The sequence below is a fragment of the Eremomyces bilateralis genome, assembly GCF_010015585.1.
Source record: "Eremomyces bilateralis CBS 781.70 unplaced genomic scaffold P152scaffold_4, whole genome shotgun sequence".
In the NCBI taxonomy this organism is placed as follows: Eukaryota; Fungi; Ascomycota; class Dothideomycetes; order Eremomycetales; family Eremomycetaceae; genus Eremomyces; species Eremomyces bilateralis.
The window spans coordinates 1,563,125-1,587,071 of NW_022985070.1; the positions used below are offsets into that span (position 1 = coordinate 1,563,125).

The 23,947-nt window shown below is 50.8% G+C and overlaps 8 protein-coding genes across 8 annotated transcripts; 5 read left to right on the plus strand and 3 right to left on the minus strand.

Annotated features, from left to right (window-relative positions):
• Window positions 1-531: 531 nt before the first annotated feature.
• Window positions 532-3,674, plus strand: P152DRAFT_392191 (uncharacterized protein; the record flags this gene model as incomplete). Its single annotated transcript, XM_033676131.1, has 2 exons — window positions 532-3,488; window positions 3,545-3,674. 2 exons carry the CDS (start codon window positions 532-534, stop codon window positions 3,672-3,674), a joined length of 3,087 nt encoding a protein of 1,028 aa, XP_033536906.1.
• A 255-nt stretch (window positions 3,675-3,929) lies between these two features.
• On the plus strand, window positions 3,930-4,971 carry P152DRAFT_251068 (uncharacterized protein). Its single transcript, XM_033674706.1, has 2 exons — window positions 3,930-4,165; window positions 4,222-4,971. The coding sequence occupies exon 2, from the start codon at window positions 4,241-4,243 to the stop codon at window positions 4,919-4,921; it is 681 nt and encodes a 226-aa protein (XP_033536907.1). The 5' UTR covers window positions 3,930-4,165; window positions 4,222-4,240; the 3' UTR covers window positions 4,922-4,971.
• A 776-nt stretch (window positions 4,972-5,747) lies between these two features.
• P152DRAFT_431734 (alcohol dehydrogenase) lies at window positions 5,748-7,281 on the plus strand (the record flags this gene model as incomplete). The annotated part of the gene is made up of 7 exons (XM_033677425.1): window positions 5,748-5,982; window positions 6,037-6,098; window positions 6,202-6,404; window positions 6,460-6,671; window positions 6,723-6,942; window positions 6,999-7,058; window positions 7,115-7,281. The coding sequence occupies exons 1-7, from the start codon at window positions 5,863-5,865 to the stop codon at window positions 7,279-7,281; spliced, it is 1,044 nt and encodes a 347-aa protein (XP_033536908.1). The 5' UTR covers window positions 5,748-5,862.
• Window positions 7,282-7,556: 275 nt separating this feature from the next.
• Window positions 7,557-8,708, plus strand: P152DRAFT_391585 (50S ribosomal subunit protein L15; the record flags this gene model as incomplete). The annotated part of the gene is made up of 4 exons (XM_033676103.1): window positions 7,557-7,870; window positions 7,921-8,074; window positions 8,127-8,405; window positions 8,514-8,708. The coding sequence occupies 4 exons, from the start codon at window positions 7,557-7,559 to the stop codon at window positions 8,706-8,708; spliced, it is 942 nt and encodes a 313-aa protein (XP_033536909.1).
• A 14-nt stretch (window positions 8,709-8,722) lies between these two features.
• P152DRAFT_456326 (uncharacterized protein) lies at window positions 8,723-10,526 on the minus strand. The gene has a single exon (XM_033678975.1). The coding sequence runs from the start codon at window positions 10,213-10,215 to the stop codon at window positions 8,830-8,832; it is 1,386 nt and encodes a 461-aa protein (XP_033536910.1). The 5' UTR covers window positions 10,216-10,526; the 3' UTR covers window positions 8,723-8,829.
• A 374-nt stretch (window positions 10,527-10,900) lies between these two features.
• P152DRAFT_471894 (cyclophilin-like protein) lies at window positions 10,901-12,633 on the plus strand (the record flags this gene model as incomplete). The annotated part of the gene is made up of 2 exons (XM_033681113.1): window positions 10,901-10,910; window positions 10,961-12,633. The coding sequence occupies 2 exons, from the start codon at window positions 10,901-10,903 to the stop codon at window positions 12,631-12,633; spliced, it is 1,683 nt and encodes a 560-aa protein (XP_033536911.1).
• Window positions 12,634-18,784: 6,151 nt separating this feature from the next.
• On the minus strand, window positions 18,785-20,174 carry P152DRAFT_251151 (uncharacterized protein). The gene is made up of 3 exons (XM_033674707.1): window positions 20,011-20,174; window positions 19,774-19,889; window positions 18,785-19,668 (listed from the first exon to the last, which is right to left on the minus strand). The coding sequence occupies exons 2-3, from the start codon at window positions 19,861-19,863 to the stop codon at window positions 18,997-18,999; spliced, it is 762 nt and encodes a 253-aa protein (XP_033536912.1). The 5' UTR covers window positions 19,864-19,889; window positions 20,011-20,174; the 3' UTR covers window positions 18,785-18,996.
• Window positions 20,175-23,295: 3,121 nt separating this feature from the next.
• Window positions 23,296-23,833, minus strand: P152DRAFT_372079 (signal peptidase-like protein I; the record flags this gene model as incomplete). The annotated part of the gene is made up of 2 exons (XM_033675536.1): window positions 23,296-23,460; window positions 23,525-23,833. Coding segments are annotated over 2 exons (474 nt in total), but the record flags the coding sequence as incomplete, so codon positions are not given.
• Window positions 23,834-23,947: the final 114 nt, after the last annotated feature.

Consider the following 23,947-nt stretch of genomic DNA (forward strand, 5'->3'; position numbering starts at 1 on the left):
GGCTATCTTGGATGGTATTTTGAACCATATACATTGAGTAGCTCAAGCTGTCCGTATCATGATGGGTGGGGATTGTGTCTACGGACACGATAATGTCAACGCCGACCAAACCGACATATCCCCGTTCCATTGACAGTCTGCATCGATCGGATTAATTGTGACGTATAGAGCCTATTTTCCTGGAGGATTGTCTATGTATGTACGGAATTGGGTGTTGTCGGTCGAAGTGAACCGAAGCCGGAGGATGTTGCGGGGAGAATATGAACTGTGGGTCCCGGACTGGACTTTGTCAGCTCGTGTCGGCGATGTGTCGATGTCAACTCTTCCTGTTCATCAAACCGAGTGCATTGGCTTATCCCATTGACAAACCTGAGTCGACATTATTCGCTATACATTCTTTCGCGAGTGGTGTTGCAATGAAGGCCATCGCTTATGATCGACGATACCACGACCGTATAAACTGTGTACAAGTCAGGTGCATTCGTTAAGATGGATCCCCAAAGAACCCATACGGCCGGGACCGCCGGTGACATGGACAGATCAAATGCCAAAGCAAAAGAAACGAAGAAGAAGAGCTTGGTCAATATGATAAAAACAATATGGGCCAAGCTGGGTCTCGATGCTGCGACGTTGATGCTGATGGCAAAAGGTGGAATCGCTCCAGCGATTGCAGCCGCCATGTATCAATCCACAGCCGTTGCAAACGTTTATCAGCTCCTTGGATACCTTATGGCTGTCGTATCTTTGCTCGGATTTGCCATTATGCCACGGGCAAAGTTCATTCAGACGATGATGTTCAACATCATTAGTATATGTTTCGCGACGGCCGTTTCACTCCTGTGCATTTACTGCGTCACCGAAGCTCGACGACATTCAAACTCCCCTGGCTCGGACCCAACGGCATACAATTCGTCTGCAAGTGCAGTTGCCGGTATATGGTTGTTCTTCCAGATCTACTTGGTCAATGCTGTTAAAAGCGCATATCCCCAATTTACATTTCCAACTATCTTGTACGCCATTTTTACCAATGTGTCTGCAACCTTTTCTCCTCAATTTCCGAACATGACGGCCGGCGTGACCTTCGCCACGCGACTGCTCACCACTTTCTTAACGGGGTTCGGTATCGCTACAGGCGTATCCCTCTTTATTGTGCCTAGGAATTGCCGTACAACTGTCTTCAAAGGGATGGAGGGCTATATCAAGCTCTTGCAAAGCTCGATAAAGGCTCATAACGCATATTTCACCTGCTTGGAAGGGTCCGAGACTCTTACCAATTTGATTAGAGTGAAAACAACGACCGGGAAGAAACCGGCCGTCGCGGAAGCAGAGGAAGTTAAAAAGACCTTCTTTGCTCTTGCAGCACTTCATGGCAAATTAAGCGGCGATCTTAAGTTTGCCAAACGCGAAGTTGCATACGGGAAGCTTGGGCCGCAAGCCATTGGAGAGATCTCGAAGCATTTGAGAGAGATTCTGCTTCCCACAATTGGCATCTCCTCTGTGATCGACATCTTCGATCGCCTAGCCGACCATGACTGGAGAAAGATATATTTGCAAGAGGAAGAGGAAGAATCCGAGGAGATTATTCGCTCTCGCATTGTGGAGGACTGGACGTCCATAATGACAATCGTCAAGCAGCCCTTCGGTGATATTTCAATTGCACTAGACCAAGGGTTGCAGCACATCAGCTATGTCTTACAGTTTTCTAAACCTCCACGAGCGGAAAGAAACGGAGCGACTAAAGGAGGCGAAAGAGATATCGAAGCGGAGGCAGACGTGGTCAAACCCGGTCACAAAGAGTTTCTCCTGTATCTCGAGCGTCAGGCGGAGGCCTTTGCTCTGTCTAAGGAGTCCATTCTCCGAGCCTGGTGCGAAGACAAAGGTGTTACGTTATCAGAGGATTTCTTTCGAGATCATTCAAGCGGAAGCTTCTCCGTTCCGGATCATACCGATTTCTCATTGAAAAAGAGGAATCAGCGTCAGCTATTTGTGCTTCTTTATATGCACTATCTGCTCGGCTGCCAGATGAAAGCCATCCTCGCTCTCGTACGTTACTCTGATAAGAAAAAAGATGAAGGAACGTTCCTGAAGAAACACTTGATCGTTCCCGGCCACCGGCGTTTTGCTAAATGGATCCGAAGTATCGGGAAACTAGATGACGGCGTGGTGGACCACGAGAGCGACGACCTCCCGGATCTAGGAGGTACCAACACACAAGTGCACCTCGGACAAGCTTATAATGCACGAAAAGACCCGGAACATCTACCTGCTCAAGGCTGGATCGAAAAGATTGGCGACGGGCTTCGAAAAATCCCACGTTTTTTTCGTTCCCAAGCCTCAGCATTTGGCTTCCGTGCTGCGTGTGCGACAATGTCAATCGGAATCATGGCCTATCTAAATCAGACTCAACGATTCTTCAATCAACATAGGTTGGTCTGGGCAATGATTATGACGGCGATCAGTATGAGCCCGACCACAGGCCGGAGCTTCAATAGCTTCGCGCTACGCATTCTCGGGACCCTGATTGCCACGGTTGTGGCATTCCTGATCTATTATATCCCCAACGGGAAGACCCCGGGCGTCATAGTCTTCCTATGGTTTTTCGTTTCTCTGGGTCATTACATTCCTATCAAGGCCCCAGCCTTTACCATCGCAGGTATGATCTCCATGGTCACCATAACAATGATCACCGCGTATGAACTAGAAGCGAATAAAATCGGAGAAATCGCAGTTGCCAGCAACGGGCAGTTGTACTATCCCCTTTACCTTCTCGCTCCATATCGGCTGGCCATCGTTACTGCCGGCCTTGCGGTCGCTTTCCTCTGGACCATCATCCCGTACCCTATATCCGAACATTCCGAGCTCCGGAAGAGCCTTGGTGGTTGTCTTTACCTCCTTGCCAACTACTATTCCATTGTTCATGAAACAGTGCATGCGAGGATTCGTGGCGACGAAGGAGACCTCGACGACAAGTATGGCCCAGGACGGAGAATGCAAAAGGTACGGAACAAGATCTACTCGAAGCAGATCCTGATTCTGGATGGGTTGCGCACGTATTCGAGTTTCCTCAAGTGGGAGATACCCATTGGAGGACGTTTCCCCAAGAAGCAGTACGATCGTATCATCGACTACGCCCAGCATATCTTCAACTACATGTCTCTTATTAGCTACGCCAGCCAGACGTACAGTGACCTGAGCACGGATTCAGCTACTCAATGGTTCAGCGATTTCAGAGCCGTGATCGGGGAGCTGAAGCCAACATCTCAGGCCATTACATCTCTGCTCTCCCTACTCTCGGCAAGCATATTGAACGGACAACCGCTACCACCATACCTAATGGCTCCGCAACCGTACGTACTGTCCCGCAGACTCGAGGAACTGGACAAAGACATTCTCAGTCTCCGGCATATTGGGGACCCAGGTTATGCGGCTTTCGCAGTGATTCAAATATCCGCGAGGTGCATCAGCTCGGATCTGGACAAGCTTCTTCGGTACGTCAATCGGAACTTCTCAATTCATTTCTACATAGCTAACAGGCGTTTTCTAGCGCAACCAAGGAACTCGTTGGGGAATTGGATTTCACTTTCCACACCGTCAAAACCCATGAAGGCAGCCCGACGTCTTCTTCTTCTTCCCTTTTCGAGGACTACAGTGGGAAGCGAGGGAAGAATGATTAGAGCACCAGTATGGCGGATAAAATTACTAAACGAGCATATGATCTTTTCAAGGCTGGCACGTGCAAGTCGTCCTATGGTGAATTATGGTAGTGGATACAATCACATCTTGATGTTTTGAGACGCCCTGGCGAGTAAGTGAAGTCGCTCACTACATTTGTACCTAGGCCATGTTCATCTTCCCACTATCACAAGGTTCGACACTCTGGATTTCCCGCATTTGAAACTCGCTTAGAAGTGAACGTAAGTATAATATCCCGGTATCCTCCACCTACTCCCTGCGATGGACGACTTCAAATGACATATTTGGGATATGTAACTCTGCATTATTTTGCGGATTTGTTATGTACTCTCTTGACCAGAATTCCGCTTCCGATGCGCTTGTTTGTCAATTTAGGCACAGCAATGACTGACTCACTATCAGGGCCACGTGCTTCACGATCAAACCAGCCATAACAGAACCGGCAACTGCATATACGTACTTTACTACTCAAGTATGTAGCCTACACTGGTTCCTCGCGAGCTTCAGCAAGTTGACCAGTATATGCAGGACAAGAGCTCGCAGCCACATGTCGGGTCACGCATACAACCCCATCGGTAGACTGGGCTCACGGTTCTCTGGTTCCTATGGAAGTTCGAGCTTCTCCAGTCCAAAATCATCTCAGTCTGCTTCCGAGAGCGCTCAGCTGTACCGAGCTTCGGTTCCTCCGTCCGCGAAACATAGCACCGATAGATCTCTTGGTCTCGATGCTCCTGGTGGAGTCGGCTACTGGACCACGATGACGGCACGGCAATCCAGTGACGGCGGAGCAGATGCGAATACGAAAGATGCTGGGAGAGGAATAGAATGCCATTCCGGCACAACTGCAGTCGGTGGAGGAACTGAGGAGGACTATATATTCGTGGACCCAGGGGAGGTGTTAGTGATGGCGTCGTCCCAGGACCGGCACGCTGAGGAACCGGAACGAAAGTCTGACATATCAACGAATAGTACGGAAGACGAGAAGCTCATCCTACGTATGGCTAATTTCTCGCACCATCCGCCTCCTAAATCCCGTTGGGCCACCCCGCCACCCCCCAGCAAAGGCAACGTCTACGGGGTTCAGGCCGAGCCAGTTCTGAGAAAGTCCGATCCAGCCAACCCGCTCATCGATTGCTGGATCTGCTGCAAATGCGTGTACGACAATGGAGGACAGGAGTGGCCGTGCGAGAAGTGCCACCATGTACGGTGCAAAGTGTGTTTCTTTTGAAACTATCCTCAAAGCTGGATCATGCCTCAGATAACAAAGATGTCGCTACGATGGGATGCCGCAATGGGATGCCGCAATGGACGTAAGGATAGGCTCCTTTCAAGCAATGTCGAACAGGGGCTGGTATGGAGCCCTACATAGTAGCGATTTATGAGCACACCTTGTGGATTGCCTGTTGGCAGAATCTAGACTTCGAGAACTATGTGGTCGTCCCGTCATCGCTTGGTTGGGAAAAGGGTAACGCACCTGCGGGCTGTGGCTGGATATGCGCCAAGCCATCGAAGGGTACCTGTAAGTAGAAAGCCGGTGTCGCAGAAGCCGGAGACCTCTCGGAATATGATTTCCTTCGTCATATTATTAATCTAGTTCGCCGACCTACCTAGGCTGCTGTATCCGAGTGATGAGTGATCTCGAGCAGAGGTCCATGAATATCACTTTAAATTTGCCTTCCATGATGATGACAGTGTTCCCGCATGGTCGCTCTGAGATGAATGCTATTTCATTGAGAAGATAATTGGTTATTGTATCGGATTTAACGATAGATCCATAAGCAATCACCAATTAGCATTAACTATTGCAGTCTTCTTTAGTTACAGAAGATCCCAGCACCGGGCTTAAACAACCCTTGGGTCTTAACTGTGTATTCGGTGTTGAAGAACAGTCTGGTAGAGTTGAGGTCATGATTGTGCACACAAAATACCACCAGTTTCACATCAAAGTCGGGGAAGGCCTTACGGAGCTGGATATGTAGCGCATGCAACTAGAAAATTGCCTCGTCTGCATTAATAATTGTATTCGATTCTACGGAGTATAAAACCTGTATCAACCTCGCAATCTCCTTTGGTAGATATTCCAATCCCAACCTCCTAGCCTTACAACAACCTACCAGAAGCTGTTACACCACTTAAACGACGCCGCAATCGCGAAAGTTTGATCAGAATATGTCTCCACCAACTCTGCCAAAGACATACCGGGCGGTGGTGGTTGAAGGTCCAAACCAGCCGCTCGCGATCAAAGAATTTCCTCTCGAGGAGCCGAAACCCGGCGAGATCCTCATCAAGGTATCATCGCAGAATGCAGATAATGGCAGGAACGGTTGACTGACTCCTATCTAGGTGCATTGCTGCGGTGTCTGCCACAGTGACGAACTTCTGATCAAAGGCCTATTCGGTCCCATGTGAGTGAAATCCCTCGCTATGATAGCAATAGCGGGCTAGATGGGCATTGGTGCTTGCAGCCGTTCGGAAATACCAAAGGGTTGGTGCTAACAGCTAAACCAGGGCCAAGTTCCCAGCTATTCCCGGCCACGAAACCATTGGGACGATCGTGCGTGTTGGCTCTGGTGAGAAGAGATGGGAGATCGGAGAGGTGGTGGGGGGAGCATGGCATGGCGGGCATGACGGCGTCTGCAAATCCTGCAGCCACGGAGACTTCCAGATGTGCGACAATGCAGAGGTTAATGGCGTAACGAGATCCGGAGGATGTAATTATGCGACCGTGCTCTTTCATGGTCAAACCGCATGGCTAACGTATCATAGATGCAGAATACGCATATCTCCGAACTGAGGCAGCTGTTCACATTCCCAAAGAGATTCCCGCTTCCGAATATCCAGCCATTGCGCCATTGCTGTGCGCAGGAGTCACGGTCTTCAATGGCATCCGCGAGATGGACATCACGCCGGGAGGAACAGTGGTGATCCAAGGTCTTGGTGGGCTTGGTCATCTTGCCCTTCAGTTTGCCCGGAAAATGGTGAGTGTTCCTCGGATATCTGTCGTGGTTCTCATTGACACCCCCCATCAGGGTTACCGAACGGTAGCATTAAGCTCGAGCGAAAAGAAGAGAGACTTTGCCTTGGACCTGGGAGCGACGGACTATATCGATGCTAGCAAAGACGATGCAGCGCAGCAACTGCAGGCGATGGGCGGCGCCAATTTGATCGTGGTCACAGCACCGAACCCTGAAGTAGTTCCGCCTCTTCTCAGCGGGCTTGCTGCGCGTGGAAAGCTGCTGATTCTCGCTCGTAAGTTAAAAATCTCCCTTATTGGCTCGGTGTTTAGACTGACAATGGTCTAACAGCGGTCGGCGATGTTCCTGTAAACACGGGGATGATGATTTTGCGGGGTATAAGTGTTTGGGGTAAGTCCTCCTCTACATCATATTAGGTCTATTGCTTACGTTCCTTCTTTCATTAGGATGGCCTAGTGGACATGCGCGTGACGCAGAAGAAACGATCGACTTTGCGAACAGACAAGGCGTTGACTGCATGATTGAGAAATTCCCCATGGACGACGTGCAGAATGCACTTGACCAAATGAACAGTGGAAATGTCCGGTTCAGGGGCGTCCTGATGATGGAATGAGGAGAAGCAAAATCAGAGGACTTTGATGTAGTAATAGTGGACAGAATGGCGAGTGTGCAGTGACTTATTCGTGCAAGCCGGAATATTAATACAGATTTGAAAGATTCTGCCAAGTTTCGTAGGGGAGTGATGGCGCGTGAGTGATTGGATGGAATAACTTCGGTTAATCTTACCTTGCACCCCTGCAAACCCGAACCTCAATGCCAACGTGAACCTCAGGAATATTTCTCTTCTGCGATATTGGAATGTGAGCTTAGTATCATTCTCGGGGCGCCATGCCACCTCGTTATCTTCTCACCCAAGCGCAGAGCTTTCTGCCCACCTGCGCCTGCCGAATCCCGGCCGTTCTCCCCGCATTCCCCCTTCGCACCCAAGCCCGATTCGCATCCCTTCTCGGCGACCTCCAGAACGTCCCGACTTCCTACAGCAAAGCTATTCGACTTGGACGAGGTCCGTCGTCAGGGAAGGGCAAAACCTCCGGACGGGGTCACAAAGGACAGAAACAGCATGGAAAGGTGCCCGCGGGATTCACAGGTGGACAGACGAAGCTGGAGGTGACGAATCCGACGCGAGGAAAGGACAATGAGAAGTATGCGCAACAATAGACATGATATACGATCAATGGCTGAATTAGTCTAGTTTCTCATCGGATCTAGCGCCGTTGAACATCGACCGCATACAGGAATGGATCGATCAAGGCAGGATAGACCCGTCGAAGCCCATTACAATCAGAGAACTCTATCGGTCGAGATGCGTGAACCGAATTGGAGAGGGCATCAAGCTGCTTGGTCGCGTAAGTCTCCTGCACAAAACCCCAATGAACGATCGTTCTGATGGCATTGCAGAACTCCACCGCGCTTCGCTCGCCTATCCATATCACCGTCTCCCGTGCATCTTCATCCGCAATCGCGGCAGTTGAGAGGGCCGGAGGCACCGTCACCACTCGATACTATACCGAGTTTTCTGTAAAGAAGATCTTAGCCGGCCTTATGCACCCGACAATCTCTCTCCGCTCCCACCCGACCACTCAACCTTTCGAACTCCCCTTTGCGAGCGGCACTTCATTTCCGATTCGGGATCAATCGCTCCTTGCTCTGCCCCGTACCTCCAACGAGGGTGAAATTGTGTCAAACTCGTCTGTATCTTCGAATTCTACCGGCGAGGCGCAAGAAGCACAGTCATCCGATCCCTCAGCTCCGCTTTGGGAGCAAATGCAAGAGATTCGACGGCAGTTTAAGTATCGATTGCCGGACCCCATCCGACGAAAGGATCAAGAGTACTATCGAGATGCTGCTCATCGAGGATACTTGCAGCACGAGGTCGCTGAAGGAGAAGGACCGAGTCTGTTCTTCCGGCCAAGGCCGGAAGGTATCCCGGTGGCGCGTACAAAGAAGGTCAAGAAGGTGGACGAGAACAAGTTGTGGTAAAGCTCCCGCGAGCTGGATGGAGGTGCCATTTGTAGGATAAGCTTGTGAATTATTCCCCCATATGAAGCGTTGGTTCAGATATATGTCGAAATAAAAAATGCGCCCTCGCTACCCATTCATTTCAAATCCCATTCCCTTCCACGGGCGTCTGCTCTTCCGACCCACTGATCACGACGTTGTGGTATATCTTCCCCTCGTGGACGCCGCCATCGACCTTGCTATTCTCCACCTCACAATTGGTCAGTTCGGCGTCCCATATCTGCGACTCCTTGACCGTCGTGGCCGCTAGCGTCGAGCCAAGGATCTCCGAATTTTCCACTCGGCTTGCTTCCATTTCTGTTCGTTGCAGGTCGGAGCATTTCACCGTCGACCGTATTATTGAGCATGTTACCGCCAGCGAGTTGCTGACCTCTGATTGCCGCACGTCGGAGTGTGGTAGGTGCGAGACGTTGTCCACGGTCGAGGTGCGGACCTTCGGTGTCCCCTCAATCAGTACCGAATGTCTTCTGTCGACCGTGGGTGTGGGGGCTCCTGATTGAGGAGGCGGTTGACGCGGCCCTGGTGGTCCTCCTGTGAAGGTCCTCCGCACGAGTTGTGTCGGTGGTCTGCGATCATCTTCCGGGTCACGACCATCGCTATCAAGAGACATGCACGGTTCGCGTAGGTGCGGCTGACGCAGATTTGCCAGCGGAACATCGCCCACTCGGCTGCGAGGGTACCCTCCGCCAAACGCCATCCGCTGTCCTTGGTCGTGGAGACTTACACCCCGTTGGAGCAGCATGTCACTCAGCGAGCTCGAGTTTTCAAAGAAACTGGCGTACGTCGGCGAAGGATTCTCCGTTCGTCGTCGTTTCACACTGTCAGCGATCCCTACATGTGATGTATGGAACGGCGAGTTGGTTTCATATCGGCCCCTATGGATCGTATCTGCATGATATTGGGGGGAAAAAGCATCTGAATTCCGCTGATGGGCCACTTGGTCGTCCGCTGTATGGAACCTAGGAAACCTCGCAGCAGGCTGGGACGCCCGGGTACGTTCGACGGCGTCGCGAACCCATTGATAGAGCGTAATATATTTCACACCCAGCTCGTCCGCCGCCTTCTTCTTATCAATCCCGCGTTCCTTCGAGTGCTTTAGAAAATACTCGACCGCCTTGGCCTTGTCTTCCGGAAAGTACGCTCCTGTCCTGCCTTCGCGCCGCAGCACGGGGACACCGAGGAGGGGAGCATTTGATCCGACGACCTGGACCGCTTGTATTATAGGTTGGATTGCCTCAATTCCATTTTCAATGTTGACTGGAGTTGGTTGGTGTGACTGCCGTGCAGAGACTATGGAGTCTTCCGAGTCAGATGATGAGCCGATGTCAAGGACCAGGGGTGGTGAGTCCGATGAAGCCCCCGATGAAGCTCCGGGCGAATGCCCTGGTGAATGCCCCGGTGAATTCCCCAAGGAAGTTGAGATTGGTTGCTCTAGCGAATGCGGCAGTACTGGGGCGCTAAACGACATCTTCGAGTTATTGACTCAGCTCAGAAAGCTAAGCAGCTACAATGGCTTCTTGCTGGGGTGAGGGATTCATAAGTAATGAATTGTCCTAGTTGCAGTTTCGCGTTCGGGGAGTTGCGCAAGTGTGATACGATCCATGTGTTAGTTACTGCAGAGGATTCCTAGCTCTTCCTATGCTAACGTTCCTCGCAAGACCGAAACGGTCGGTATGCCATTGATCATCAAAAGAAATAGTGTTCGAGGTGAAGGACAGAGTGAGTATTTCGAGAACAACACCATTTATTAGGGAAGATTAACTTTCCCATCAGTTTAAAAGCAATTTAACTTTGATTTAAGCCACAGCGTCCTCTATAGTGAATCTGAATCTGAATCTAAATCAATCTTAAGGCATCGATAATTGATGCCTTTCCAATGTCCTGGTCCTGGTCCAGGCGCAAGGCATCAATCTTGACATCACAACAGAACAGTTCCTGATGTACAGTACAAAACAGTATTCCGTAGCCAAATCATGATGCCGTTGATATGCGCCAGTGACCCAGTGCGGATGGACTTATGATCGGATACCTGCCGTATTGTGTGTTGAAACATTCCCACCAGCCAAGGATATACGGAAAACTTTGAAGTCACTCATCTAGATTGAAATGATCGCCATCATTGAGGAATACGACTGCTAGACCAACAGGACACCATGGGCAAAGGTATGTCGCCTTCCTAGTTCCATTGAAGCTATTTTTGACAGATCTCGAAGGCACGGATAAGCTATACATCACTCACTCCGAGTGGGCGTCAGGAGATGCCTTTGGAGCGAGTGCCGGCTCAAAAGCTGGCAAACAAGCGGTCGACACAACCTTCAAACGATTACCTTATAACTACTGTGCGGTGTCCTTGCAGCCGTTTAGCGATCCTGTCTGCACGGAGAACGGGACCATATTCGACCTGTCAAATATATTAGCGTGGCTTGCGAAGCATAGAACGAATCCAGTGGATGGAACACCGCTGAAGCGCGCCGACTTGATCAAGTTAAACTTCGCGAAAAACGATGACGGAGAATATGTCGACCCGGTAACGTTCAAGGTCTTCACAGACAATACCCATATCGTAGCGTTAAAGGTTTCGGGAAACGTTTTTGCTTGGGATACCGTTCAGCGACTGAACATCAAAGCCAAGAATTGGAAGGATTTGGTCACCGACCAAGAGTTTACCAGGAAGGACATCATCACCTTACAGGATCCACATAACATCGAAGCAAGGAATCTCAGTTCATTTCAGTATTTGAAAGAGGGAGAAAAACCTGTAGCCGCACACCAGGATCCCGACGAAAGTAATGGAATCAACGCGTCAGCCCTGGGAAGCTCGGCGAAGATTCTCCGAGCAAAGGAGGCAGTGGCTAAAGCACGCGCTGAGCGTGCTACGGAGGGCCAGCAAGCCAAAGGCCAACTATCGCGAAATGCACAGAAGGCGGCCTTGAGTGGCAGTGGTACAGTACGAAAACTTCCACCGAAGAATGCCGCCCACTACACCACCGGGCAAGCTGCTGCATCATTTACTAGCACTGGTCTTACCCCTCAAACCGACGCCAGCCTCGCAATCCTGTCCGACGAAGAGTATATGCTCAAGCCCAAACGAGTCAAGCATAAGGGATACGCCATTCTTTCCACCAACCTTGGCGACCTGAAGGTTGAACTATACCCCGAGTGGGCCCCTCGAGCCGTGTGGAACTTCATTCGCCTTGGCCAAAAGGGCTACTACCGAAATATCGACTTTCACCGAAATATCAGAAACTTCATGCTGCAGGGCGGCGACCCCACGGGGTCGGGACGAGGTGGCTCGTCCATATGGGGCAAGCCATTCGTGGACGAGATCGAGGGGCCTCTGGCGCATGACGGACGTGGCATGTTGAGTATGGCCAACAAAGGCAAAAACACCAATACCTCGCAGTTCTTCATCACGTATCGAGCATGCCCGCACCTCGATCGGAAACACACCATTTTCGGCAAAGTCGTCGACAATCTCGACGTCCTGGCACGGCTGGAGGCGGTCAAAACGGACGACAAGGACCGACCCACAGGCGGAGACGGCGGAGAAGCCATTTTGCAAGATGTCACGGTTCTCATCGATCCATTTGAGGAATTCATGAAGGAGTCGGCCGCGCAAGAGGCTGAAAAAGTGCACAAGGAAGAGGTACGGCGACAAGGAGGGACTGAGGATGATAAACTGACTTGGACGGGGAAACGAGTCCGGGGCACAAAAGGCAATAGCGACGGCGCTTCTACCGGTGTTGGCAAGTATTTGAAAGCCGCCATGAATGATGATACCCCAACTGGGCACGACGAGATCATCGAGGAATGGGACGAGCCCGAGCAGCCGATGAAAAAGAAGGGGAAAATATCTGCTGGGTTTGGCAACTTCGATAGTTGGTAGCATCAAGGTCAAGGCTAGATGAGCGAACCTCGTGGTTCGTTCAGGGCTTTCGTGACTTGTTTTGCCGGCTATTTCTCAGCCGTCCCTGCAGCAACATCCTTTTATATTGCTGTTACTGCCATACCGCCGCATTCCTTTCCTAGGGCCGAAGTGGACAGAGTACGGCGGGTGTGCAAGCAACTAAGAAGAATGGTTGCTGAAACGGCATCCGTCTTGTTGGGAACGGACGCGAGAATGGAAGATATGGCTGACAGGTCGCATGCCGCTGGCTCAACTCCTGTTCAAAAACCAACCGTTCGTTTCGGCCACAATTTGAAGAGATGTAAACAGCCTGTCTGGAGCCGTCAAAATATTGAAGATGTTCCCGATGACTAAGTCAAACCACTCTCCTGAACCGAACTCGGCTCCTTCTCGCCAAGGTCCTCAATCCTCACACTCATCCGCGCACTGTCTCGGACGACAGGTCCGCTCGAGTGTCACCAATGGACCTCCGGCCTCCTTATTCGTTTAAAAAAGAGTAAAAGAGACGACGGCAAATTGACCGCCGGTGACACGGTCTGGATGCGCAAGGTCTGCGATTACCAAGTTCCATTAATCTAAACTGAAGAGAGAGAGAGAGAGAAGAAATCTCCCGGCACCTTTGTGCGCGAGATAGCGACTCTCCTCTCCAATGCCCTACTGCTGTGTTACCATGTTTGTTTGCTTCTCTGATATAATCCACCAGCCACGTCTTCAGCCACAACCAAGGGAACAGGCCGCAGGCCTGGGACCATAACAGCCGGTTTTGGCAGGCTTCCGTTGTTGGTATACCCGATCCCACTACTATAGCAATCGTGGCCCACTGTAACGAACGCGAAACCTACAAGATAGGGATATCAAGAAAAACGGTTTCTTTCGTCATATCAAAGCTACAGAAGAAGAAGAAGAAGAAAGAAAGAGAAAGCAAACTGCAAACAGCTATTTAAAAACGACGAAAGCGGGCGTTTGCAAAGGAAACGGCGATAAGGCCACGAGGCACCAGGGCGCCGAGGCACCAAGGCGCTGTCCACCCATCGAACCGTGACAGCCCGCAGCCCTCGATCCTCCCGGTCATTAGCTCACTCCTATCATCCGAGGTTTTTCCACCAGCACTCTTTAGAAATGTCTATTATCTCATCACATTGATCGAGACATCCTCTACCGGGAGAACATGATCAGCTCCATCCTGTCACGCGCCAGAAGGAAAGGGCCTCCTTTGGTTCCAAGCAGGCAGCAAGGCCACTTATGGAAAGCGACGGCCCCGCCCTGACCACTTATTAGGACCGTGACTAGAGTACTCCATACCAAGGAACGTACGCCTTTTAGCTGAAATCAAGCGGCTCATCTCCAACGCAACTTCAACGAACGGAGTGCCCGCATATGAGAAGTCCCAGCTCACCATTATGGCTTCTCCAACTTCACCAACTTCTCCAATCTCTCGAACTACAGAAACCCCACCGTTCGATGAAATGACTCCTAAGGTTCCACCAGCTGCAGGACTCGAACAAGCCCAAGTACTGCCATTCAGCATTGCCAATTTCAAGCGTGCTGTTGCGGATCGTCTGCGAGCTCTGGACGGCGACGGCGGAGACAATACACAGCGATGGATCGTTTTTTCGGCCTTTAACCACTCGAAGCTCACCTACATCGACCGACTCCGTTACCCAGTTCGTTTACAACTTGATGACGATAAATTAATCGTCAGGATGGTGACCCATGTGCACGAGAACATGCACGCCAACTTGCATGCCGAAATAATCATGCAGTTGAGGCTTATGGGTCTCCAGCTTAATCTGGAGTTTACGTGTTCCGGATCAGGCCGGTGCCGCCATCGCTCAGGCAATTCATTCAAGGAGGCGGACAGCTCAATAACACCTTCTAACCCCCCTCCATGGCCCGCCTTAATCATCGAGGCCGGTTGGACAGAGTGCTTAGGGCGTCTTCATATTGATGCACAATGGTGGCTATCGGCTCAATTGCCCCCAAACAATACTCGAATGGTGGTTCTAGCTTCGTTCAACAAATCAGGGCGTACCTTCCGCCTTGAAAGGTACGAGCTCGTCACCGTTGCTGACGCTAATCGAACGCGATCCGCGCCACTCGGAGTTCGAGATATCGCGATGTGCACGGCAGCTACGACGATTGACCTCAGATCGACACCCCCAATCATCACTGGTGCGCCATTTGTGCTGCCTTTTAAGAAGATCATGCGGCGCCCTAAAGCGGCTGCTGAGCAGGACGTCTCGTTGAGCGCGGCCAATCTCGAGGCATGGGCCATGGGTATAGCTCGTTTGTACAACGTTTGAGAGGGTCTAAAGCATGAGCATCTGAAGCTGGCGTCGTGTGGAGGAGTGAGCATCGATGGAGGTCGCGCCGTGTGAGTCATACAGCCAAATAGACCCCCGAAAACGGAGGTCTTCTTGCCGTCTGGTTGTTTGAGTAATAGATGTCTGATAGACGAAGATATTAATTCACAACTAGAGCTGTAATCCACCAGCGACCTAGCCACACCACCGAGTTAGTCACTTCAGCTCAATAACGACGATCGGTACCGTTTTTTCGAGATGCCTCGACAACAACAGCCTCAATTGTCCTCAAACGAGGCTAATATAAATTTAGCTAAAATGGCTATTGATTAAGGCCAAATTCGATCGAAGGATTTTATCTCTCTCTTTTGTTGCTTCTAAGTTAGATGTGCTGCCAGATCCAAAAATGACATCATCGAGAACCGTTGGGGATCTCGCTGTGGCTGTGTGTAGGATCCCCGGAGCTTGGCGTGGTCGATCATACCAAGCTCCGGGGCGGCCTGGCACGACATCCTTCGCACGCTCTCCTGGTTCCGATTCTGGTCCCACAAACAGTATTCTACCACGGAACCATCCGCACGCTCCGTAGATTGCACGCTGGCTCTTAAAAGTGCGCTCTTTTGGAGTACACGCTCCCTTCCGTGTAGCCCTCCTCCCACGGCTACTCTCGTAAGATCTCGCTCCCACGACCACTCGCCCACGAACACATTAATACGAACACTTCCCACAACCATTCTCTCTCACGGTCGCCGCTCCACGGACATCCTCTCACAATTGCCACTCTCCCACGACCACTCTTCCACAATCCCCACAACCGCACGGTCGTTGTCACATGATCAGAGATATCTCTCCTCCACCACAGAGATGTCGTGTAACGCATTTCTTGTTATGGTCCCAGGCCTGCGGCCTGTTCCCTTGGTTGTGGCTGAAGACGTGGCTGGTGGATTATATCAGAGAAGCAAACAAACATGGTAACACAGCAGTAGGGCATTGGAGAGGAGAGTCGCTATCTCGCGCACAAAGGTGCCGGGAGATTTCTTCTCTCTCTCTCTCTCTTCAGTTTAGATTAATGGAACTTGGTAATCGCAGACCTTGCGCATCCAGACCGTGTCAACAACGAGCATTATAGAGAAAGCCAACGTATTAGAAGAAATAAAGAAGGTCGCCGGAGAAGTAAGGAGGCGATACCCAGGCGAGAAAACGATAGATGAATATATCGCTGCCCTTCTAAAGGATATTAAGGAACGAGAAGGACCCGCCGCTGCGTAAGCGAAGGACTAGGTATTATTAGGACTAAGCCGTAGTATCCTTCCGAAGCTAGTAACCTTCGACGGTATTAAACGATCTAAATACCCGACTTTTAAAGATTAGGTAAAGAATAAGCTCGCGGTTAACCTGGCTAGAAATAACGAAAGCATACGAGTAGCCTATATATAAGCTTTCCTCGTGGGTCAAGCAGTAAAATACGTATAATACTTCATCTCGTCGGGACGAACTCTTAATATACTAACGACCGTTAGCGGCCTGTTTAAGTACCTTAACCGACGCTATATAGATCCCTATAAAGCGACTCGAGCGATAGATACCTACGGACAATTTAAGCAGGGTAATATAGACTTTATCGAGTTCGTATCGGAACTCGACCGTCTTTAAATAGAGGTAAGAATTAATAAGTAAAAGAGACGACGGCATGTCGACCGCCAGAATGGCTGACTTGCCCCACTGTGCACGCTTATATTAACTTAACGAACCTGACCCTATCAAAATCGCCCACTACTTTAATAGGCCTCGGATGGGTGCGGTTCGAACCGCAGGGTTTGGGTTTGGGTTTGCGTAGAATGAAGAAACCCACCCCTCGCGGTTGGGGTCCGAAATCCGGCGGTTGCGGTTGGGGTTGGGGGGGTCTGTCTGTAAAACCCAACCGCAACCGCTGCCAAAAACCGCGGGGGACCCGCGGGTTTGGTTTTTCGGCGGGTGCAGCCAACCCCAACCGCCAGATGGGTTTGGTTTCTTGGCATATATCGGGGTACGATTAGGTTAATTGGCGCACATTTCCAGCATAATAGGCTACTATATATAATAATAAGAATCAATTTAACGTACTATCTGGATCCCTTTCGGGTCTATGAGCACGGCATTCTATCTGGTCTATCGCGGGCAAAAGTTTCCCCGTAGCCATGAGGCTGCGGGTACATAAAATCCCACCTTCTCCCCTTGGTAGAGTATCTCAATCATTTTTATCATTCCGCACGAGTCGGTGTTTCCGCCTACGCGGAGAGCTTATTCTGGCACGTCGTGGAGGACCTGGAACGGTTTCCAGTCCTCTATTACCTCCTTCTCAACTTCCTTGGCTACCCGGTATTGCTCTAGGCCTCCCGCATCGATCAGCCACCTTGCTGCGTGGCGCACCTTGTCCCTGTCATGCAAAATCCTCTTAAAGTCCGTTGTTCCAGCTCGTTGGAGGAGCGCAATCCTCTGGTCGGTCCGCTGCGGGCAAAACGCAAGGAGATGGTAGAGAGACTGTCGGGGGGCACCACACTCACACGCTGGGTGGATTCCAGGGACACCAATTTTCGCGAGCCATCCCTTAACTCCAACTACCTCAGTCCGAAGTGCCATAAGCGCCGAGGCCTCGTGTTTCTGAGGGCCATCGTACCGGTTAAGGCACTGAGTTTCCCACGGGTCCTTCTATGTCCTTGCTCTCCTTCCTGGTCTGGCCGCTTCGGCTTGCCATCTTTCCCTCCATTTCGCCCGATACTCGTCCTGGATCATCCGGTGCGGGCCTTTTCGCTGTTGTGTTCGATATCCCCTAGCTGGTTCGGGCCGGGGGAACAGGAGTCTATCATACTGGGTCCGGAGCGTACACATTGCGGGTTCAGGTTTAGACTGTTCGTCTCGGGGGAGCAGACGCAGCATCCCAGACTTGCGTCAGGGCTCCTTCAATCTGGGTAGTGACCTTATGGGAGTTCGCCGATGCTGCTCTTTGAGCGGCCCGTTCTTGGACGTAGAGCTCGATTGGGGGAACGTCCACCTCTTTCTCAAGCGCGGCGATTGGTGTCCGTTTGTACGCCCCTAGAATCTTTCGAAGGCACTTGTTCTGAACCTTGGCCAGGTCCTTCATTTTGCCTTCAGAGATTGGCTCACCCTGCTGATCGACTCCCCAGATTGGGGCGCCGTATGTCATAATGGGCCGTGCAACTGCTGTATAAAGTAGCCTCGATTTCCGGACAGATGGTCCCCATACCGACGAGGTTACCCTCGCTAGGGAGTCAAAGGCCCTAAGTCCCCTCTGTGTTGCCCGGAGGATATGGTCCTTCCATGAGAGAGACGGGTCGAGCCAGACCCCTAGCACCCGGAGGGATGTAACCAGTTCAGCTTGGTGTCCCTGTATCTGGATCGTAGACCGGAGATCAGCGGAAGAATTACGTTTCTTGGTGAAGTGGATAATCTGGTACTTAGCCGTGTCTCCCCAGGTAATAAGTGTAGTATCATCAACGAATCCGAACCCAAGCACGTTACCCTGAACCTCTTTGAACTGTTTTAATAGGTCAGATATAAATAGGATAAACAGCGCGGGTGATAGGGTAGATCCTTGCGGGATCCCAGTCTCCGTGTCGAACCAGCGGCTCTTAAAGTCCGAGAAGAGGATCCTTGTTCGCCGTCCGGTTAAGAACAATGCGATCATCTGGACAATCCATTCGGGGTATCCCATCCGACGGAGGACCCAGAGCAGCCGGGGGTAAGAGACGTTATCAAAAGCTCCGGCAAGGTCAAGCCCAAGTACGGATACTACTGACTTCTTTGAGTGCCACGCCGTCTGTACAGTCCCGGTAAGGAGTTCTAGGGCGGAGAGAGTAGATCTCTCCTTTATAGAAATATATATAGTAGCTGTTCTATTTGTGTAACTCTAGGGCAATATGTTGATCAAATGGATTGTTTGTGGTGGCCGGAAACTGGGTGCTTTGACTCCTGTCCCTCCGCTAGATGTTAAATATCTCCCGAAAGGCCTCGGAGCAGCGTCTTCTATTCTACGTGGGTATTAATGCCAACTATCAATGGTCTCCTCCTCAAACACCAAGGTAAAATCCAATCGCTTGGCCGCTTCGAACAGAGGATTCATAACATTCTCTGGGAAATTGCAACCACCTACACAGCCTTCGCGGCGGCCGTCGTACACGATCCGGATCCGTTGCAACGGCGAGTGCCGCTGCCTCGCGATCTCCATAAATTGCCCCAGCCATTGGTCCAATTCCGTCCCATGCGTGCCCCGGGGACAGGCCGAGAACCGGTCGGAGAACCGGTTGAACGTCTCCATAACCAGCGTGAGGTTCCGTAGTTTCGGTGCGAGCAGCGCGTTCGCGGCGTCGGTGGCATCGAGATCGTCGATCCGGCAATGGGGATTGGCGGTGAAGGTCGTCCAGAGGATTGTGAGGGTTTCTAGCGCGGGCAGGCCAGTGACGTCGAGGGGACGACCGGGCATCCGATGGAAATATCCAATGGCGAGGGAACGCACGGTCGAACGGTGGCGCGCGAGAAGCCAGTGGAAGAAAGTCTGGTCGTCGTCCGGTGGGGAAGGGACGTAACAGTCCTTAAAGTAATCCATATAGGCGAAGTGCTCGATGGTCTTGCACCAGTTAACAATCGTCGGGAGGACCAGCTCGTCATTGTTAAAATCGCCGATGTCTACCGTAGTAAACGGCGCGGTGCCCTCCTAATAAGCGGAGTTGTTAGCAAGGGAGCATTACATTAACAGCGGAGGGTTTAATGGGAGGTTGAACGGGGAAGAAGGGGGGAGTAAAGATCGATCTTAACTAACTTTAAGAAAAGCGACGTCGGATCTCGACAGTGATACGAAGCCGTAGATCTGGAGCGCTCGGTTACAGCGGTTCGATCTAGAGCGCATCATGTTACGGCCAAGGCCGTATCCCTCCTCTTCATGCAGGACATCAATCAGCATGACATGATTGATGGACGTAAGCCGCTCCCAAACACAGGCGAATGGGCCAGCACCGTCCGTATCGCTCTCTGATAGGACGTCGATAGGAAAGCTTACGAGCTTAAGACATCGGAGGTTCGTTGTCAACGACAAAATTTCATGGAAGACTTTGATATATTGTTCGGCAGTCAATGACTCCAGGGAGTACTGTTCAATCATTAAGGTGTGGCAGCGTCGAGCAAGCGCTGGGTTACCTCGGAGCGTGGCATGTAAACTGGGGAGCCGATTCCGGTATCGACAGCATGGGGGGCCTATCCAGAGCTCGAGGTGACGGTAAAACAGAGGTTGAAAGATCGAACGAAAGTGACGGCAAACCAAGGGCATCCAGGAGGCTTCATGGGACGCCCGAACGTTCGGGTGCGGGCATCTTCGTAGACCATCGTCACTCTTCTGCTTTATTTCCTCGCCCGTGATGGAATGGATCACCTTAGCATCTGGTACAGTGAATGTCGACGCGCCATATCCAATAGAAGCGTACTTGAGGATTAACTCGAGGAGCTCGTCCGACAGACGTAAGATGGGGGGCTGCTCGTTCAGCTCTCTGTCACCGGTGGGCGCTGTCGACATGCTAGAGCTGACTGGAAGGCGGAAGATATCGTCTTGCTAGAGTATCAGTTAATAGACAGTGAAACTGCGTCCAGTACGTGTTTTCTACTATTTCCTAACAAATACGAATGGGGATGAATTAGATGACAGTTAAGACCTTAACAGCAGCCCCATAAAGACGTGAGGATTGATATGGTGGCGCTATTAAACTATAAATAGAGCTACTGACTTGGCAAAGATGATTGCGTACATGGGCTAGCTTAAATTACATCTCAGTTGGTATACGTAGTAGTTATGGATAACGTATGTGACAGTCTTGGGCTTCGCCCAGTCTGTGTGTTGTGGCCTTGCGGCCTAAGGCAGAAGGGATGGGTAGACCGTTTGCCCACAGATGTAAATAGCAGATCGCAGCGAGAGAGATCTTCTCCTTCTCTCTTTAGCAATTCATCAGCGTTACCAGCTTACCAAATCCTTCGTGGTTTGGGCCCATGACACCTGGCTCGCTTCGGTTTAGCGCCTCTACTTCGGGTTTGGCGGTGTCTTCTTCTAGTTTGGCGTGCTCGGTTTAGGCATTACTGCCTGCCGATCTATCAGTGAGATCCATGTCGGAGAGTAAGGGGAGTTCTCATTGGCGCTGGAGCATGGCAGATTTACCTGCGAAAACGGCGTCACAAACCTCCAAAAACGGAGGTCAATCTGCCGTCTTTTTGTTTAAAAGAGTAATTTGGCTCAAGATAGTCGAATAAGTGTTAGTCTGAATACCTTATGTATGCGTATCTGATCACGAAATCTGTCCACTGTGAAGGGCCACTGATATGAGGACGCCCGAGGAGAAAGTTCCGAGATGACGAACCCCAATTGCAATCTTGTAGCGGATTTTGGGGACGCAAGTTCACTGCATTACGAAAGACACTGTCCGAAGGCCCACATCCTGGTGAGTATATTCTATAGTGGCGTGCGGTTCAGGTTCTCATCCCTCCCTTTGGAGGCATCGAGTGAACTAATCCTCTACAGTCATTTGTGCTTTTTGCTGGTGAGGATTCGAGGCAAGATGTATCTAGACTTGTCGTTCAAGCATTCATTCACATCACCAAATATCGCAAATATGAGCGAATGGTTGTGGAGATGAGCTCAGTCAACTATAAGACGGATGCCCCTCGAGGCTTTTAAGTCGATTACCCCTGCAAAGGACTTCGCACTGATCATTATCAACTGCAAAGAACTAAGAACCTCAGCCCTGCTCTAGCACATGCCTCTTGAAGCACGCAAATGAGTAGTAGGTGCCGGCTGTGTACTCTTCCTGATACCGAGCTTATTAGCGATGTTCCTCCTGACTGGAGGCCAAACAGTTGGATTTTTGCCGAGTGTGTTCATAGCAAAGGTATGTCCCCACCCACACGGTCGAGCGGCCTGGTACTCTACTGATTATATCGTTAGAACACACAATCAGGGGATTAATATGGTCAGGATCAATACGGGGGAGATTATGATGGCTGACAAGGATTTCCCGGCCGAAAGAACTACTGGACTTGAAGGGGCGAGAACGTTAGCGTAAATTTAATCACGTCCAGCTCCGTTTCAAGGCTTATATCTCCTTCATTTATGTCTCCTAAAGGAGAAACCATACCCCCGTCGGGGGGCTGGGGCCATGATATACTATTAGTATAACATAGTATTGGGATTTGGAATGTATTTATTGCAGTATAATCATATATCAGAAATAGGAGTCCATCAGTCTGAGTGGCAATTGAAATGTTTCAAACATACCGGCCGTCAGTCACACTCAGTGCGAGAGATGTAGTAGTCTTCAATGGTTCAGCTTATAGCTACTTTAGCTATGTCGGAGCACTTTTGAGGATGAACTCGTTGAGACTTGAATATGTAAGCTGTCCACTGACGCATTGCTTTAGCTCCATAATAGTGTCACCCGGCGTCCCAACCCATCTCCGTGGCTGACGCTATCGCGGTGGTTGAAGGCAAGGGCGGGGAGATCTCGACCGCGCTTAAGTCATCGGAGACGACAGTGTATAGGACAAATATAATGTGTCAACTTTTGAGATGCCTAAGAAAACAAAATGTTGGCCGTCAAAGGGTGGCATTGTTCGCAGATTTTTCAACGCTTACGCCGTTATTGACTGGCATATTTGGTTGGGAAATGAATAATCAGAGGATTGGTCATGCTTGTGGCGGTATTGTATTCAAGATTGCTACCATAGTAAGGCCGAGCGCTCCAATGGTATGTCCACTGATCAGGGCTGACTTCAAAGGTTCAAGTCCGTTGCGTTATTAACGTTCGCAAACTCTATCATCATATCGAAAGTATCCAGCGGCTCATCCTCTGTATCCTCCCTGGGAGATCTGCCAGATGGATACAATCACAGTGGCTCCGGCACCACCGTGCTCCTCGCATTCTGCTCGTTCGCAACTGCGGCGGCTGTCACAGTATGCATATGGTCGTACTCAGCAGCACTAGCTGACGAAGAGTGCGACGCGAGTGGGGACCAATTTCCATTGGAATGGCTGCAGTATGATAATGACGCAAGGCTTCAGGAAGAAGCTTATGCTCAAGAGGACGAGTAGGCACACGGGGCATATGACGATGGTCATAAACAGACGTGCTATCGGGAATGAGCCTCAGGAATAGTTATCACCAGACGTACTTCGCAATGTGATCAGTGGCAATCACCCGAGGTGGAGAGATGGGAGGTCTTACTGTAGGCGCAGAGATAGATCACTCCAAAGGTAATTTTGGGGACCGAGTGCTCAATGAATTTCTTCTTGAAATTCCTCTTGAATTAAAGCAGGAGCTAATCCATTTTCGACGCGACCGATTCTTGTAAACGGCCAGAGTGTAGCATTGACTTTCCCTTGAATTAGTGCTAGAGGGATCGGACCGAGCATGCGCGAATCCCTTGACCACGGTAGGTTGTCCCCGACAACGTAACAATGGCCACGAGGCACCTTGAAAATGAGTGAGCGGAGGAGACTTCCGAGTTGTAGCTTTGGATATGGACTCTCGATATACCTGAATCATCATACCCTCTCCTTCCCCAGGCGTATCTCGCAGAACGAAATCGCCAGGCATCCCGACAACACGTTTAATCGCATTGTAGTCGCCTATCGGGTGGGCGAAGCTGATAACATCGCCAACTTGAATGCCTCTCCCCCTTCGATATTTCCTCGAGATCCAAACCGCACTGTCCGACACCGGGAGAAGGGGGAGCATCGATGGGCCACCCGTGTCCTTTATGGTTCCAACCAGGTATATGCCGAAATGGAGCCATATGAACAGTTGAGGAGCCCAGAATGCCAGGCGCCAGGCTTGTGGGCCATGGTCGCGAAATCTTTGCGGAATTTCGCGTAGAGATGGGAAGAATCGCCGGCTCCGTGGAACCGGTTCTGGTGTATCCGTCTGCTTCGGGACCGGTGGAGGTTCGGGTTCGGCTGG

Bases quoted from the DNA above. Each gene is read 5' to 3' on its own strand.
- P152DRAFT_251068 (XM_033674706.1), top strand. From the start codon at position 4,241: ATGTCGGGTCACGCATACAACCCCATCGGTAGACTGGGCTCACGGTTC.
- P152DRAFT_456326 (XM_033678975.1), bottom strand. From the start codon at position 10,215: ATGTCGTTTAGCGCCCCAGTACTGCCGCATTCGCTAGAGCAACCAATC.
- P152DRAFT_251151 (XM_033674707.1), bottom strand. From the start codon at position 19,863: ATGATGCGCTCTAGATCGAACCGCTGTAACCGAGCGCTCCAGATCTAC. The intron at 19,669-19,773 runs GTTAGTTAAGAT...TCCGCTTATTAG, and splicing joins CCGACGTCGCTTTTCTTAAA to GAGGGCACCGCGCCGTTTAC.